Genomic DNA, 17,631 nt, shown 5'->3' on the forward strand with positions numbered 1-17,631 from the left:
TTCTAAATTTTAACGCGTCTTAGGGCCGTAGTGCGGTAGTGACACTTTTCCGGACATGGGTCCCTATACTCAAATGTTTTCTACTGTTGCACTGAATAACCCCTAGAAGTTTGATCCCATAGTTCTGAAACACCCTGTATAAGGAAGGTGTGTTCAGAGAATATATATATATATATATATATATAAATATATACGAGATAAACCACGTTGTATCATATCAAACGTAATAGAAGTCTCTTTACATCAGTCTATTATATGTCTCTCTGTAAACAAACTCAATAAATTTATCGTGTATCTCTCTCGTTCATATGGATATATCACGCAATAACATGTAACGACAACTTTTTCATTTCTTCGAGATATTTTTTTCACCATTTCGGTGCGGACAAATACACTTGACGTGAAAATTTATGATTAGTCATCAATTTGCGCAAAAATGCTTTCTTTCGTTGAAACGCGCCGCACCGAAACAGTTGTCACGTGATTAACAAATTTAGATGAAATAATTCTCGAATGAAAGCAAAAACAGTAGCAAAGAGCAATGGTAAGAGTGATCAACAAAACCAATTGCGTTTGAGAGAAGAATTTCCTCAGACACGTCTACGCAATCATTTACTTGTATCGATAATAAAAAAAAAAACAACTAAATTTATTAGATTTAAAATAATGATATATGTGTGAAAGAGGTAACTTTCTTCTGTCAAACATTCAATATTGCTTTTGTGACATTGTAACAAAAAACTTCTCCTCTTCCTGTTAGTCCCGTTTTTTTTTCTCATCAAATTGCATATTTTGAGATACAAGATAAATTTATCAGATTTATGCGCCAACACAACATGTACGTTAAGAACACACGAAACTAACACGGAGTTTTTTTTATAGTAATAACAATAAAGTGTAACACACTCACATCTCACATTTACACACGTACACAATATAGTTATTATATTGATTTAATTAGATTTACCGAATAGACATATACAAATATCCGGCTAAAGTACTCAGAAAACAGATAAAAAAAAAATACTCTCATCAGCCTCTTGAAGTGTATAATAGACAAGATCCTGTTGTTCTTAATCTGTTTATTTATAATATGTCGCATCCAAAAACATGTAAATATATATACTTTGTGACGTAAAAAGGAGTTGTATTACCTATATATTGAGATTGTGCATGCCGTTTGAGCGATTTAGCAACAATGAAAAACCCCCACGACCAAGAAGATTAATTAAATTGTGTAAATATATAAATCGTCTGATCGATGTATATTCTTCGCTGTAGTTCCTCTTGATATTTGTATGCTTGAAAAATTTATCTGTGCGCGCACACAGATAAATTAGAGAGATAAAAATATAAAGATGAAAGAACAGAAAGAAAGACAGAGAACATTTAATATAGCGTATTAAATTTAAAAACTAATTTTTCAACAGACCCGAAAACAACTTAATTAAAATAAAAGTACACACATATCGTAAAACAAAACATATTGCAGTTAACATGTATGTTCTGTCTTCGATTTTTTAAAATATAATTAAATCATAAAGTAAACTTTATAGAAAAATTTTTGATATTTCTGTGACTTGTAATATATATATGTTCATATATTTTTCAATTGTACATAATATATATATATATATATATATATATATATATTTAGAATTATATATATAAATATTATAATTATTTAAATTACATAAATTATCAATATAATTTAAAATAGTGTGAAATATATATATAAAATATCAATTTAAAATGTGTGTGAAATATATATATAAAATATCAAGACAACAATTACTTACTAATTTCATCGCAAAACTACAAACGTCACGAATTATTTGACATAAAACGCTTGTGGAACTGTGTAATTTAACCAAAAATTCTTTGTCAGTATTTTATACTGTAAATAATTGCGTTATCAAACCGCTGAAATATGGTCACCTACAATTGCGGTTGCAAAGATGTCTCAATTGCAGAAGGAATATTTGGAGAAATATTTACTGGTACTTTTTAATTAATGAAAATAGAGATAATAATGAGATAAAGATCGTGTTGCATTTATATATTAGAATCTCCAGAGGACCAAATACGCCGCTACGACAGCGAACAATATTACAAGGAAGAATTATCGTCGTACATTAATAATAACAAACTGATACCAGTAAAATCATATACGATGATCAACAAAAATCATGTGGAAATTACTGTCATTTCTTGGGGTGCCACGATTGTTTCGTTAAAGTACCCTGATAAGTTTGGACACGTGGTAGATGTGGTTCTTGGTTTCGATGATTTGGAGAGTACGAATCCTTGACATAATTACGTAATTATTTCCGGTATTATTTATTTTTGTTACTTTCTTTCTCTCTGTCTCTCTCTCTCCTCTCTCTCTCTCTCTCTGTTTCTCATTAAATCGAAATTAATTGTAATTAAATAGTTTTCGACTTGTGAATTTAATTATTATTAGTTTTTTTTGCGCAGGCTATACGGATCCCGAAATTAATCCATTTATTGGATGTATATTGGGTAGATGTGCAAATCGCATAAAAGATGGCTGTGTTGTTATTAAAGACAAAATTTATCAACTCACGAAAAATGATTGTAATAAACACCATTTACATGGAGGTGTAAGTCCGCCCATATTTCATATGTTTTGCATAGCTTAGAAATTTATTTATATCTTTTTGTTTATTTTAGATAAAAGGTTTTGGCAGACGGTTGTGGGAATCGTACATCGACGGATGCTCGGTTGTCATGACTTATTTAAGCAAAGACGGCGAGGAAGGGTATCCTGGCGCGGTGTTGAGTATGGTGAGATTTAAATTAACACCTGACAACAAGCTGGAAATAGGTATCCGAGCAACAACAACGGACTCCACGATAGTGAACATCTCACACGGCTCTTTGTTCAACCTTGCTGGCCACGTAATTACATTTTGTGTAATATTTACGTTGACCACCACATTCTATAACTTACAGAAGAAAAGTATTTAAAACATGTACACACATATTTAACTTCAAAGTATCAATGACATATACCAAGTTACTTGCATCATGTAACGTAGGACGCTGGAAAGAAAGAATTGATGCAACACAAAATTGCGTTGAACTGTGATCGTTGGACATTCGCAGATTACACAAATCCAATACCAACCGGCGCCATTCGAGGTGTCGGCGGAACCGTCATGGATCTGCGTATACCGAAGTTTCTTGAAAGTTGCATCGAAAAAGTAATGTGTTTTTTTGCAATTGTGCAACAAGTTAGGTTGACCCGATAACGTAGCGAATTATATAAATTTATCATATATAAAATATAAATTTCTTTTACGTCGCAGGTTCCACCGGGAGAAGGATACGATCATAACTTCTGCATTACACCGAATTGGCACGGAGGTACCACATACGTTGCTCAAGCCGTGCATCCAAAAAGCGGTCGGTAAGAATTATATAAGAGATTTATACGTTTATAAATTATTCAGCATCGAGATAACACGTTATACGTATCCTATTATTCTAAACTTATAAATAAATATTTTTAATAATATTTACACAGCATTTTGGAGATTTATTCTGATCAGCCTGGTGTGCAGTTTTACACAGGCGGTCGTCTACCGTCATATACTACTTCTAAGAAGGTACGGTTTTCTACATAAATTTTTAATTAACTAAAAGATAATAATAATAAAGATAATACACAATTTATATAGTAAACAAATTTTTGTCCTTACAATTATTTAATGACAAAAGAATTGAAGCAGCACGAAAGTATCAATCGAAATGTTTTAAAATAATTAATAATAAAATAACAAATTCAATTTTACCATAGACTAGCGACAACAATACCGTTAAATATGATGAAGAAGAATATGAAGAAGAAACTCAAAGAGAGCAAGATGTTACATCAGAAAACGAATCGCCGAGATTTATTTTGGGAAAACGAGGTGCTCGCTATGTAAAACATTGCGCTTTTAGCATTCAACCACAGAATTATCCAAATGCTATCAATCACGTAAGTAATTCAAAATAATATTACGCTAATTCATCGATTTATAAGTTTAATTTCTTTCAGCCACATTTTCCTTCTTCCATTCTACGTCCCGGACAAGTTTATTGTCATGATCTAATTTACAAATTTGGCATTCAGTTGGCTAATTATATGTAACGTTTTTCTAATAAATAATAATTAAATTTTTATAGCATAAAAATAATTTTTCTGTATAAAATTTATTATATTTTTTTATAAAAGTAAATGTTTTGTATAAACGTTTAATTCGGTTATATTATATTAAAAACACTTACAGAGATTAAACTTTCTTAGTTCTTTTTTCTGCAAAGAATTTTGCAATACTACCAATTACAGATCCAAAAGTATCGTTGACTTTTACGGAACGTTGAATCCATTGGGGTAGTACTTTGATTTTATGACAATAACGTTTGTCTAACAGCACAACTGTCGAATAATCGTTAATGTGACGAACGGATCGACCAATGCACTGATTCACTGCTTTCATACAAGAATTTTCATAGAACCTATTTCCAGCGTCCGGTTTCTTAAACAGAAATGTAGAAAGTGAAAAAAGTTGATTGAAACACGTCTCGTTACGTTTGATCTCGTAATAAATTCTATGTGAAATGACACATACGACATGTTCGTTTAAATACTTCATTTTTTCTTGCAATTCTGGTGACTTAATGTTAGGATATGGCAAGCCAACCACTATAACACATCGGCCCAAATCATCAGAAAAATTTAAACCTTCGCTTAATTTGCCGCCTATAAAATATATCAGGTAAAATAGGTAAAATTGATTGTATGTTTAATTACACGTGAAAAAATAATTAATGCAAGAAATTTGCAATAACTTGTTTACCAACTACACTGAACAACAATGATCCATTACATGGTGATTGTGGATTTTTTATAGAATTTGCGTATTGATCTAATATCACACTGACCTACGTTAATATGAAATATATGATACATTTGTGATTAATATATTTAAAAAATATACAAGAATAATTATGTACATCTAATACCTGAGATGCTAATTTAGGTTCGCGATAAATACGCTTTTTTGCAGAAAGTTTTGTTATGACGCCAGATTTATCTAAGTGCTTAAACACTGTATCTTCATAGTTATAAGATGGAAAGAAAACTACAATTCCAGCTGGCACAACGTTGCATAAATTCACGAGAGCTCTACCTAATTCATCCAGCTGCAAATACATGCCAGTACTTATGTGTTATTTTCGAATATTAAAATTTATATACGTGTAAAGTCTCTCAACTATTCTATTTATATGTCTTTGAAACTGAGATCTTTCTATTACCAGTCTTGTGTCTTGCCGATTGTGGAAATTGAATTCAAATTCAACTCCGGTTGGACCACATATCACAACATTAGATATAATATTTTCTTTCGAAATCACATGGTCGCATGAAAAAGTCATAATTCTGTCTGGAGTAGCGCCCGCCATTAGGAACAGTTGGTCTATAAATTCAGACATTGGTTCCATTGTGCCACCAGCTAAAACCACTGATCTTGCGTCCTTGACTATCATAAACATACATATGTAGGAAGAAAAATACAAAGCAGTTGCAAATAAGTAAATTCTCATGTAATATACCAATATCATGGAAATGTGCTGCCGGATTTAACAACAAAAACTTTATAATCCCTTGTCCAATAGTGATGCCAGGTAAAACACATATTCTGCCATCTGCACAGCTGTTTTTTAAACATTCTAAGAAGCTCAGAATTGCCATCAATGGATTGCTCGTTTGATCTTCATTTGGTGTATCTGTGACACCGATAGTTTCTTCGCCCGATATATCTTTGTTCTTAATTGAGTTTAAAAATTCTGTCACACCAGACTTTTTTACTTTTTGTTTATTGACTTTTACACTATTACTATATTGCTCAACAAATCCTTGCAGTTTGTGAACAAGTTTTGAAACTTTCACAAAGTCCAACAACTTGAATATATTTACTGTATCAATCTCTGTAAGCACTTCAAATTCTTCTATCTTGTATAATTTAGGCACCAATGTCTTACTTGTCTCGTCGTTAGGATGAGACTTTGTTGTTGCTCCAAACAGAGTTAAAAGCTTCTTTAGGCAAAAACTCAATTGGCTTAAGTACAATACGCTTTTAGCTGAGAATAAAGATTCAAATCTACAATAATATTGATTTCAGAAAAAAAGCATTTATCTAAACTAATTAGTTAATGATAAGATAGACAGAAGCATGATATATATATAATACCTCTTCTGATATTGTGACAGCTGATTATGACAATGAAGCAAATTTCTCCCGCTAATTATAGAACTGTGCATTCCTTCAATAGCATCTAGCAAGTTATGAGCTTCGTCTATTATTAACACATTTCCCTTCAAATCTATTCCTAAACTGGTTCTGGTGTTTTTATGTAAGATAGAATTATATGGGACCAATATCAATTGTCCGTTTTGCACAGATTTTCTGGATCCGTAATAAGGACAAGTATTACTTTCTTGACCCTTCTGCACAATTTCTTCAACATCTTTAATATTTGTCAAAACTTCAGCCATCAACATTTTCTGATCACCTGGCACAAAAGGACAATTACTTGCTATTTTTGACCTCTTTATATCCTTTTCCTTTTTAACAGTGGTCTTTTTTCGTTGAAGCTGAAGACAAGTTTCATTAATCAAATTGACATGCCTCAATTTCTTGACATTTTTGTTGATGCAATAATTTTGCCTGCAAAAAAAGAAAACAACAGCAAGATATTTTTATAAATGATTTCAAAGAACAGAACTTTGATCAAGCAATCATATACCTTGATGAAAGTGGCACCACAGAAATATCTTGAGAATAAGGAGATCTCTTTAATTCGTGAACAAATTGTGTTAACTGTGAGTGTGTTCTGGAACAGAAAAAAATCTTGGTATTCTTAAACAAAGGTTCTTCTTTGTCTTCTTCCTCTGAACTTTCCGAATTAGACAACACATCTTCCAAAATGAGATTCTTCTCAATATCACAGACATCCAAGTCGTCTTCCTTCTCTGATTTGCTCGATTCTGCAAACTGTTCGGTAGTGTGTTTGGTAGAATATTGTTTGAGTTTTTTGATTGTTTTAGTTCCAGCAGTTTTCTTTGACTCAATCAACTTCTTGAATTTCTCCTTTTCACCTTCGTAATCAACAAGCGCATTTAATTTAGATTGTAAAGGTTGTTTTTCGGCATTTAGTTCAATCTGTTCGGTTTGCTCCGCAAACCAATTGTCAGATGAAATGTTGCAATTTTTTAGTTTTTCATCTATTTCTTCGATTGCGGACAACAATTTTTGCTTCTCCCATTTCTCATGATCGATCAACCATTTGAGAGCACCGCAAATAATAGATAAAGATTTTCCGGTACCGGTAGGGCTCTCAAACAGACCCAATTTCCCATTTTCCAAACACTCGTAGAGTTCTTTCATAAATTGCTTTTGTATTTCGTAGGCTGGAAAAGGAAATGGAAATTCCTGTGGAGTTTCCATTTTTTGCGTCGCTCACCGAATCAAAATTCAGAACAAATCAATCATCAAGGTGACTAACGACACGTGCAAATCACAAAAACCGTAACGCGTTTTCCTCACGGCATAGTTTTAAAAAACTCTACTTTGCGTTTTGCACTTTTCAGTTTTTCCGCGAATTGCCGCCAATGAATGCACGTGCGACATCGTCCCATGTGTTTCTCACGCAGAACTGCCATCTGTGAACTGTGAATTAAGCCCGTTTTACATTAAACGCAAATCGCAGGTTTCGTGGAATTGACCAATCGCGTTGATCAAATCAGCCAATTGACTGACGCGATTGGTCAATTCCCTGAGACTTGTTACTTGCGTTTGGTGTAGAATGAGAATTTAAACAACAACGGTCCGATGGCGCACTCTTGCGCGCAATGCATGAAATTATCCCACCTTTGCAACACTCGGTGCACTTCCCCCTCTTTTCTCACCCAACTTCACGTGTGTGTGTTTTTATATATATTCTCAGGAGAGAGAGAAGAGTCGCGTGTGTATATTATATATAAAAAAAAAAAAAATGAATAAATTATAACTCATATTGTTTTTATTATTATCAGTATTGACGTCAATTGTTGTATTAAATTTACGGTAAGATAATTTCATTCGCGCGCATAATAAAATTATGATCATATTGTAAGTTACTTGTGTACAATACGCGGAATAAAGTACACGATACGAACAAGTGTTTGTAAACATTGTGATCTGTTTGTTGTCCTACAAGTGACGACAAAGTTTCGCGAAAATGTTTTTACATGACATAATGTAGATTTTGTTTCTTATACATTTATTACAGGAAAGAATAATAAATTATGAGAAATGTTGGCAAGTCAAACCACCGCAGGATACAGTAATTCTTTTGTCACCAACAACAATGCAGGTTCCAGTAACATTACAAGCGACAATGATTCGAGAAGATATGCTATGGTCAGTACTGAATGGATCTCAGCTATTGGCGAGGAACTGGGCATGAATTCGTTGCAGGATGATCTTTTAAATAGATTGGCTGAAGATGCTTCCTATCGTCTGAGAGAAATTCTCTATGTAAGCGTAATATAAAAATCTTCCATCTTTTTTCTATAAGTAATAAATATCTTCTTCTTGTTTTTATACGTGTGTGATATTTTTGTATTTATTCCGCTTTTAGAAATGCGTCACGAGATTGAGGCACAGCAAACGAAAACGTTTAACGTCCATGGATGTGAATGCGGTAATTACCAATTTGTATGATGTAGATCCAATTCTTGGTGCGACAGAATCCATGCCTGAGTATCATACCGAAGCAAAGGTATATGTACCTACCGAGTCTGTTGTTAATCTTGTTCATGATGTAAATGATCCAGTGAGTTTGACTCAGCCTAATGTACCGCTTCTGCAAGGTAAACTTTTGAGAAATGTGTGTACATGTGCATGTACTGCTTGTATTTTGTGCAATTTCTCTGTCGCGTATGCGAATTATTAGATTGTTTTTTGCAGAATCTGAGATATGCGATATAAAACTCACAGAAGCACGTAACAATTATGCTCAGCGTGCATTGAAAACTTTATTTAATGGTTCACAAAAGACTTTTCAGGTAATAGGAATAAATTGTTTAATACCACAATTAAACAATTTATGGTAATATTGTTGTTAATACTACTACATTAAAGTTATACAGTGTTATGTAATTCTAGGTTTTGCTTAACGATTGTGCCACAAATGCACATTTGGGTGATGAAGGAGTCATAGATAAATTAATATCTATTGTTAGATCTACGATATTTTCACATAATGCACAATATACGCGCGTTTCTACACGGACGTGTCAGCTTATACTTGCTATTGCTAGCAATAGTACAGCTGTCTATCCATATTATTTAACTTCGGTAAGTAATTGTCAAAGAAAAATGTATTATATGTATATAAATGTCTTGGACTTTTTTACAAAAAATCAAATCGATTACAGGTGGACGTGTTGGTAGAATTATTGCTGGAATTGTTGTTGAATCAGAATTTTATACACCCAAATTTAGAGGTGCTCTTTAAAGAGTGCACAATTAAACTGATGCTTCGATGGCCATCCGTTGCCAACAAGTAAGATAAGAAACTTCGAAATAATTTTCCACACTTGTTCTTGGAAACAATCAAACAAGATGATATTTTTGTTTGCAGATATATTTCGAAATTAGAGAATGTACTGCTAGTAAAGAGTGAATTAATGAGCGAATTACAAAGTGAAGAGAGCATTAATATTTATAAAAAAAGGATAATGGCGATAGAATTATTAGCGAGCGTTCAGCCTCTCATATTTTTCCAGCGCGAGGCTGAACACATACTTTCCATACAAAATATTTTGGAATATTACGCTCTACCTGGCTCAGATATTTGGCAACGAGTAGCTGTTAGTATCTCGACTTCATATTATTTCAATTGTTCTTTTATATTCCCCGAGATTTTGTCTTTTCATGTCTGCCATTATTAGTTGACAGTTTGTGCTTTCGTGAGATCGCAAGGTCATGTTTTTCATCTTGCACCTCTGATCGAGCATTATGGAGATTCGTTATTGCCATATTTACCTGCTACCTGTGACGGTAATGCAAGAGAAATAAAAGAAAAAAAACCTGGCACATTACCCATCATCATTAGAGGTAAGATGAAGGACGTTAAAGTCAGATCGTTGCTGCACAACAGAACGCTATGGGATCGACAAACAGTATTTCCTGATTCCACTCTGAGAGGACCGAGACGCGAGATACGGTATGTAAAATAAACATTCAATCAAGACAAATAGATAGACACACACACAAATGTAGATATATATTTTTTTTTATATTTCGTCGTATATACAATTCTTTTTTTTTCTCCAATCATGTTCTTATTGCGTAACACACCGGGCATAATTATAGGTTCGCGTTTGCTGGAGGTCGCCCGGTTCCGCATAACAACTTAAAACGTTCCAGTTTAAGAGCTCATTATCAAATTTTGAGAGGCGATCTTCAAGCTACTCTCGCACTGGTAGCATCTCGTAGATTGCTTGTGGTTAAAGACAAAAAGAAAGGTCCCTACAATTTTTACAATCTGGCACACGTTTGTTTATAGATAAATATTCCCTCATTTGACTCTGATATTTATATATTTACAATATATTATTACTATTGTCTAATTGTTTTAGACAATAGTAATAATTGTTATAATAATATTAAATAATTATAATGATATTATCATTACTGTCTTCTTGTTGTTTTTGGCAATAATAAGAATTAGGATATACGCATCTCTCTTACAGTTGCATTAGCTGTAATATATAAAATTTTATTATCTCTTCCATAAAATATTTAAATTTTTTAGCTGATCTCACTCGTTACATTTTTTAATCTCTTTATCGTATGTAAATTTCCATATTAAAGTTACATTAAAAAAGTTTTTGAAATTTTATGTCTTACTTTTGTTTTTAATCTGAATATTTTTTTTGCTTTCTAAGATTATTTTATATAAAGTTTTTGTATGTATATATATAATTATATATATATATATACATATATATATATATATTATATATATATAAAATCTATATCTGTATATATTTTTATTATAACACAAATTAACTATAAAAGTGCTTTCCTGAGATAAATCCTCACTTATCAAGATTAAACAGTATGCGCCCGTTAAACGTCACAGTTCGAAAATGAAAAATGTTTACCGCGTGTTTACCATTTTGTTTTTTCGACTTTTTATTCGAACCAAGAACGTTCGAGATGAAGTTGGAGAAGTTAAAAAGACAGAACAGTTATAACGAACGCACGCTGCATTATTTACATATTGTACAAATCTTTTAATTCTTGTAAACCTTGTGGTAGTTCTGTATGTAATGCGTAATGCGAATTTTTTAAACACGACGGCCGAGTATGTATCTTGACTGGAAACTGTAAAATAATATAATTTTTTTAAAAATTTTTCTAATACTTTTTTGTAACACAAATTCCGATATTTTACCTCCGATGGGTAACGTCGACTCAAGATCCTATTTTTATAGAACAATGTGCAAGCGCCACACTGAACAATGTACATATCTCCTTCCTAGATAAGATTTTTCAATGAATAGAAAGTGTTAGGCACACAAGTAAGATACATATTATTTTTTATTAATGTTGTATACTTTATAATTTTTAAACATTTCTCCGCATATATTCTGCATTTGAAACGTCCTGTTCTTAGACGTCCGCTTTGACGTCAAGGATTCAGTGTTTTGTGTAATATTAATCGGTTTATTTACTGTCTGTAGCCAATTTAATACGTCTCTTGTTTTGTACAACACGTTGGTCGAAGAATCTATCTTAAACGTGGTAGCCGTACGTTCTGATAATAATAATTGCTCGGTTAATTTATGTTGACTATCGTTAGTAGCGATGATTAGTTGGTCGTTATCAATTGCTCCTTCATTTTGTCGACGATAATTCCCTGTGTGGAAATAAGACGAAAATTATTTTGACCTTTTTTGATTATAACTTGCGACGAAGAAAATTGATTGACGTCCTGTTCTGTTAAAGCAATATCGATATATTTTTTCTTTGTGTGTGTGTGTGTGTGTGTTCCTTTTATTGTTGCGTATTATTTTTATTCTCCGACTTGACAAACGCTTTGTTCAAATCGAAATTTATTCGATTTTTGTTTCACTTTAATTTGTGCGTCTTAAAATTTTAATTAAAACAAAAAAAAAAAAAAAGATGTAAAAATGAAAAAGAGATACTTGCTGTATTTTAGCCAGAAAGATTCTATCTTTTTGACACATGCAATACGATGTTGCCTTCTAGCAGATTCTAATTGTAAAAACGCGGTTTCTGTTAGAAAAATCAAACGTTTTCCGTAATGCACAGACGCGACGTCTTCATCTTCCATTAGTCGAGACGATCTTAAGATCTGTCTGCAACTCGTCTCAAAATCGACGGACGCTATATATTAGAAAAAATAAATTTATATAATAACAAATGTGCGTGCAAAGACACGCCGTAACATTAATTTTTTTTTTTTTACCCTCACGTCTCCTGTTGTATCGCGCGAAAAATTCCTTGTAACTGAAACGAATTGGATATTTGCATCTGGCTAAAGGCAAAGCGTCAATGACACCCGCACCGACCAGTTGTTTGTAAAATCCGACTCGATCCCATTCGTGATTATCGAGTCGTCTACAAATAGTTTTTGAAACAAAGTAAAATAAAAACAGATAATTTTGATTAATATCGAATTGTCGGAAAAATTTCAAACGTTTTCGAATCAAACCTCAAAAATTTGAAAATTTTTCCTTTTAAGATTTTTACTTTTCCGACAACTCGGTAAACCGTATGCTGTCACACTGAATGAATACTATACTGTGGTTTGATACAGCGAACGTAATGTAAGTCACACTTGTTTAATTCGTTTATCAACAAGTCCACGTTACATTGCAATTTCGAAAGCGTCGTAGATCTCTTTGGTTTTTTACTGTAATGTCGTTCGCGTTCGCTGATTAAGAAATACAAAAATTTGTTCTTACCGAACGTTGTGGTTATTTCATCTGGAATCTGTAGACGCGACAATCTCTTAACATTCTTGTTTTAATATTTTGGGTTTTTTTTTTTGTTTTTTTTTTTTTTTAATGCGCGATAACTATTAATATACGCGCTCGTACCTTATCGATATTGTTGGCAAGTATGTCACTCGCAGAATATTCTACGACACTTGCGTAATGATGTATAACGAACTTTTCGTTTTTCGTGTACAAGAATCGCCGCGTTGAGGAACAAGTTCGCGCGTCCACGTACCGCATTAACATAGACGAGTCGCTCGAAGGTATCGACAGACAGATCTAGAAAAAGCAAAAATTACCACAATCGATGGTTTTTCTCTCTCTGAGAAGCTGAGTTTCGAAAAACGATAATTTTTCAAAAGGGAAACGTTACGTCGTTCGAAGGAGCGAACAAATGCTTCTCGATCGCGTTCAAACGATCGTCGTACAATTTCAGTATATCCGGCGATTCTGTATCTCCGTGATAATCGATAAGATCCTCTCTTTCCAAATCTTCTCGACAAGATGCCAGATAATTTTTTACAAAGTACTGTTGCAATCTCTCGTTCACGTAATTGACGCACAGCTGCTCGATACCGTTCGTATTGAAGCACTCGAATCCGAAGATGTCCAATATGCCTGCGCGAAAGGTGCCGGGAAATTGCTTCCGAATTTTGCGGAACGTTGAAAGAACTTTCCGATATACCTAATTTTTCGCTGTGGATACCACCGGCAGACATGATTTTGTTCACGGAACTAATTAACCAGTGGAAAAGAAGTTCGTACATATGGCGAATGATGCTACGCAATCTATAGCGACAGGCGTCCTCCGTGCCGAGATTACGTCGACACTCGGTATAAGGATACGAACTTTGCGGACGTATCAGAACGGACGTAAGTAATTGATTGACATCGTCTTTCTCCAAACAGGCCAACTTGCACGTATCTTCAACAGCTTCTTTGGATTCTGTCACAGATCCGTACGTAATATTTGATTTTTTTTTTTTAACTATCAAATTACTGTTTTATTTAAAACAAGTAAGACTTAAGGCTCGTTGAAATTGTCAACAAGAAATATACAAGGCCTTACGAGCCATTCGCAGGATGTTTGTGCGAAAACTGTGCGTGTATATATATACATATACACATGTAACGAATTCTACTTGTAAAAATTTTTTATTATTTACAAGTGAGTGTTTTTTGAATTGAAATCTCAATTCTTAAATTCATACGGGATGCTGGATTTGCATCTCACATATGAAAGACCCCGGATACCCCCCTAACTAATTTTAAAATATTGCGAAAAAATTTAAGAATTGAGATTTCAATTCAAAAAACACTCACTTGTAAAAATTTTTACAAGTAGAATTCGTTACATGTGTATATATATATATATATTATATATACACGCACAGTTTCCGCACAAACATCCTGCGAATGGCTCGTAAGACCTTATATATTTCTTGTCTTATTTAAGTTACGCACGTTCGTTATCGATATCGATCTTGCATCGGTCGTTTGTTTGTACGAACTGTATGTTGCTCATACGAACGATCAGACACAGGACTTGGAAGATATCTCTCTGCCGATCTCTCGTAAAGCCCAGCGCGTTCATTCTGTCCAGAGTTGCGAGAAAATTCTCGCGAAGATCTTGTTTCTTCGCAGGATCAACGTCGCTTAACGCAAAACATCGTCTGTTTTCAATTAATTCAAATATACGTTCAAATTTTAGATCCGCAAACGCGATCATCTGAAACATATGTTTGTTTCAATTGAAGATATTTCAAGATTATTGTCTCTTGAAATGTGATACACACACACAAATGTAACATTAATGATTAGTTTGACTTCACCTGATTGAAAATGTGAAAATTGCAAGAGTTTTTCGTAACTTTGTTGGTTTCCAAAAGATAAGATGATATTGTTGCGCCGCATACGTTTCCCATTTTATACTCAAGCCACAAGAGTTGTACGTGTCTCGAACTATTATCGTTTTTCTCCGTAGGCGCTGTTGTAAAGTCCGATATCAAACTACGCGCTAACATAATTTTCTGCAGAATGTCGCAGGTTTCATCGCGCTTTTGAGCGTCGCATTTGGACAACGAGGATCTAGTTAAGAAACTTAGCACTTTCCACGCATTGAAAGTTTTTCCAGCTCCAGTTTCTCCACTCAGAACAATCATCTTCATGAAAAAAGTAAAAAAAAAGTAAAAAAAAAAAAAAACATTCTTATATCTTGCACAAAACAGGTCGAACTTATCCAGATAAGAGAGCAAACCGAGATTAAACCTGGCTTGGTTTTCCGAATCCGTGAACTATTCTATGATGCGCTCTAGACGCTACAGCATATATGTGAGGTACCACTTCTTTATGAGTTGAACTGCCGATATTGTCATATTTATTAAAAGAAAGATCGTATAAGGGATTATTGCTAATAGACATTTTGTCAATAGGATTTAACGCCAAGAGAAGAGTGGGACCAATCCACGTGTAGATTTTACCGTGTGGCACGCGGTCCAGAAGATAACTTACAACTGTTCAAGATTAAATTCCTTGAATTACACAGTGATTTTTGTGTGAATTATATAAATGAAAATAAATAGAAGATGTTACCATTCTCCTGTGGTATAGCACTTAAATCATCTATCACGTCCCAGATGGAAGAGTGAATGAGTTTCTGTAAAACACAACTTACATTGTGTAAGCGGCCTCTCAACTTTAAAAGTTGGACAAAATTGGTATATACCTCTGCGATCGAACACATCTCACTCTCTCTCTCTCTCTTTCTCTTATATGTATATGTACGCACGGTTTTTTCTCAGATTTGTTGATATATTAGTTTGATAATAACTTTGACTGTGTCAAATCTATAACTATAGAATGTAAATAATGCGTTTATATGTAATCGATATATATATATAATCAAAGTGACATGTATATACTACGTGAAAACAGCAATAGAATGTAGAGAGAACTTCATTTATTTTTCTTTATTATATAAAATTTAATATTGTATATGTATGTACACATAGAGATAGGGAAAAAATTGGACGTCAAGAGCGTGCAATTTAAACTAGGAACTTTAGTTCTATAAAAAAGAACTTGTAGAAATGATTGCAAGGAAAAAGAAGGAATTAATAGATGAGTGATTTTATTTTGTGTATTATACATGTGATTACACACATGATCTTTATTTTAATATGATACCATAATTTTCATATGATACGACAAAAATTATTTGCAATTTTCATTTTTTTTCATTTTTTTTCTTTTTTTGAGCTAGTTGTAGATTTGAAAAATTGTTTCTTTTCAATAATATAACAGTTACAATAGACGAGTAATATAAATATTGATTGCTCATCGGTAATATAAACACAAAATTGTCATTTAACTTACGTTATATCAGATCTATTGTTTTTCTGTTGATTAAAAGCCTTATTAGTATAAGCAGATTTTAAACTATTTAATATAAATATTCAGTTTTATATAAATATTCACAGAATTGTATCCATGTGAAGAGAGATATTTTTGAAAACAAAAAAATCTAAGATTCCCTAGTTTCCGTACATTTTTATTATTTATCTTTTTTCAATTGAGATTTGTGTCTCCCTTTCTCTCTCTTTCTCTCTTTCTGACTCTCTCACTCTCACTCTTTCATTCTCTTTCTAATTATTTGCATACAATTAACACATAAATTAAAAAATATAAACAAATGAATATACACAGTAAATTATATATAATATTTAGTTCTTCTGACGTTCACCGTTGATCATTAAGCGCATCGTGGAAGACAGGAGAATCTAAATATCATATATCGAATACAAACTTACTAGCACCAAGCGCATACCAAGCACGCAATAAATTAAAATTAACGTGGAATTTACATATAGTACCCTGGCTTCACTAATTACGATCATACATAATTATTCTCTACTTGTTGTAAGACGCGCACTTATACGAATTCATATTTTATACGGACGTGTATCTTTCTCCTGAAATTATTTTTAAATATATTCGCGTTAATTTGAATATATAAAAGAAATCGCAAACGCTTCAGCGTGTTGTTATAATTCGACCGATAGTATTTGCATTTAAGGTTTAATAAATAATGTGTGTATTTCGAAAATACTTTTCTTCTAAAGAAAAGAGAAAAGTTAAATTCATATACGTAAAGTAAAGGAAAAGATACATTCTGAAACATTCAAGTAAAATTGCGTTTAAAGAAAGTGCCACAGCGGACAATTTTTATACAATTTATCTCTCTTTGAAAATTTAAATAATATTTTTCAATTGTACATTATTATTATTTTCAAATCAATTTTTGTGTATTTATATTTACAATAAATTATATAAAAAGTTTTGCACACCGTAGATACGCAAGAGAGATTTTATTCCAACTGAAACGCGTGTATATATATATGTATGTATATATATATATATATATATATATATATAATTGTTTATTTATATATATAGATTTTCGACTGCTCTCGAAATAATACTTCACTTGCGTGTTTTTGTATCGTATAGGTTCTTTTTTTCTTCCCATATATTACCAACTG

General features: G+C 32.7%; 4 protein-coding genes across 7 annotated transcripts; 2 read left to right on the forward strand and 2 right to left on the reverse strand.

Annotated features, from left to right (window-relative positions):
- The first annotated feature begins 1,821 nt into the window (after positions 1-1,821).
- On the forward strand, positions 1,822-4,141 carry LOC109854352 (aldose 1-epimerase-like). Of its 2 annotated transcripts, XM_020427355.1 has the most exons (9): positions 1,822-2,000; positions 2,067-2,297; positions 2,479-2,624; positions 2,695-2,922; positions 3,063-3,227; positions 3,333-3,433; positions 3,551-3,632; positions 3,824-3,938; positions 4,067-4,141. In XM_020427355.1, exons 1-9 carry the CDS (start codon positions 1,931-1,933, stop codon positions 4,114-4,116), a joined length of 1,188 nt encoding a protein of 395 aa, XP_020282944.1. In that variant the 5' UTR covers positions 1,822-1,930; the 3' UTR covers positions 4,117-4,141. The 2 variants fall into 2 exon arrangements, with proteins under 2 accessions (XP_020282944.1, XP_020282943.1); XM_020427354.1 differs by having other exon boundaries at positions 3,824-4,127.
- LOC109854351 (ATP-dependent DNA helicase DDX11) lies at positions 4,038-7,702 on the reverse strand. Its single transcript, XM_020427353.1, has 9 exons — positions 6,820-7,702; positions 6,264-6,740; positions 5,626-6,173; positions 5,329-5,552; positions 5,035-5,214; positions 4,869-4,953; positions 4,641-4,771; positions 4,297-4,547; positions 4,038-4,117 (listed from the first exon to the last, which is right to left on the reverse strand). Exons 1-8 carry the CDS (start codon positions 7,518-7,520, stop codon positions 4,302-4,304), a joined length of 2,592 nt encoding a protein of 863 aa, XP_020282942.1. The 5' UTR covers positions 7,521-7,702; the 3' UTR covers positions 4,038-4,117; positions 4,297-4,301.
- Positions 7,703-8,165: 463 nt separating this feature from the next.
- LOC109854334 lies at positions 8,166-10,956 on the forward strand. The gene is made up of 9 exons (XM_020427312.1): positions 8,166-8,183; positions 8,344-8,591; positions 8,695-8,926; positions 9,024-9,121; positions 9,222-9,413; positions 9,494-9,621; positions 9,700-9,928; positions 10,010-10,284; positions 10,434-10,956. The coding sequence occupies exons 2-9, from the start codon at positions 8,367-8,369 to the stop codon at positions 10,624-10,626; spliced, it is 1,572 nt and encodes a 523-aa protein (XP_020282901.1). The 5' UTR covers positions 8,166-8,183; positions 8,344-8,366; the 3' UTR covers positions 10,627-10,956.
- Positions 10,957-11,102: 146 nt separating this feature from the next.
- Positions 11,103-15,958, reverse strand: LOC109854353 (myosin-1-like). Of its 3 annotated transcripts, none has more exons than XM_020427357.1 (13): positions 15,816-15,958; positions 15,683-15,746; positions 15,359-15,603; positions 14,923-15,252; positions 14,555-14,819; positions 13,776-14,036; positions 13,464-13,708; positions 13,193-13,369; positions 12,895-13,085; positions 12,559-12,710; positions 12,279-12,476; positions 11,684-11,985; positions 11,103-11,604 (listed from the first exon to the last, which is right to left on the reverse strand). In XM_020427357.1, the coding sequence occupies exons 1-13, from the start codon at positions 15,831-15,833 to the stop codon at positions 11,224-11,226; spliced, it is 2,829 nt and encodes a 942-aa protein (XP_020282946.1). In that variant the 5' UTR covers positions 15,834-15,958; the 3' UTR covers positions 11,103-11,223. The 3 variants fall into 3 exon arrangements, with proteins under 3 accessions (XP_020282946.1, XP_020282945.1, XP_020282947.1); XM_020427358.1 differs by having other exon boundaries at positions 11,247-11,450; positions 11,521-11,604; positions 15,683-15,958; XM_020427356.1 differs by having other exon boundaries at positions 15,683-15,958.
- Positions 15,959-17,631: the final 1,673 nt, after the last annotated feature.

This window comes from Pseudomyrmex gracilis, unplaced genomic scaffold, assembly GCF_002006095.1.
Source record: "Pseudomyrmex gracilis isolate BER0280 unplaced genomic scaffold, ASM200609v1 scaffold_63, whole genome shotgun sequence".
Classification (NCBI taxonomy): Eukaryota; Metazoa; Arthropoda; class Insecta; order Hymenoptera; family Formicidae; genus Pseudomyrmex; species Pseudomyrmex gracilis.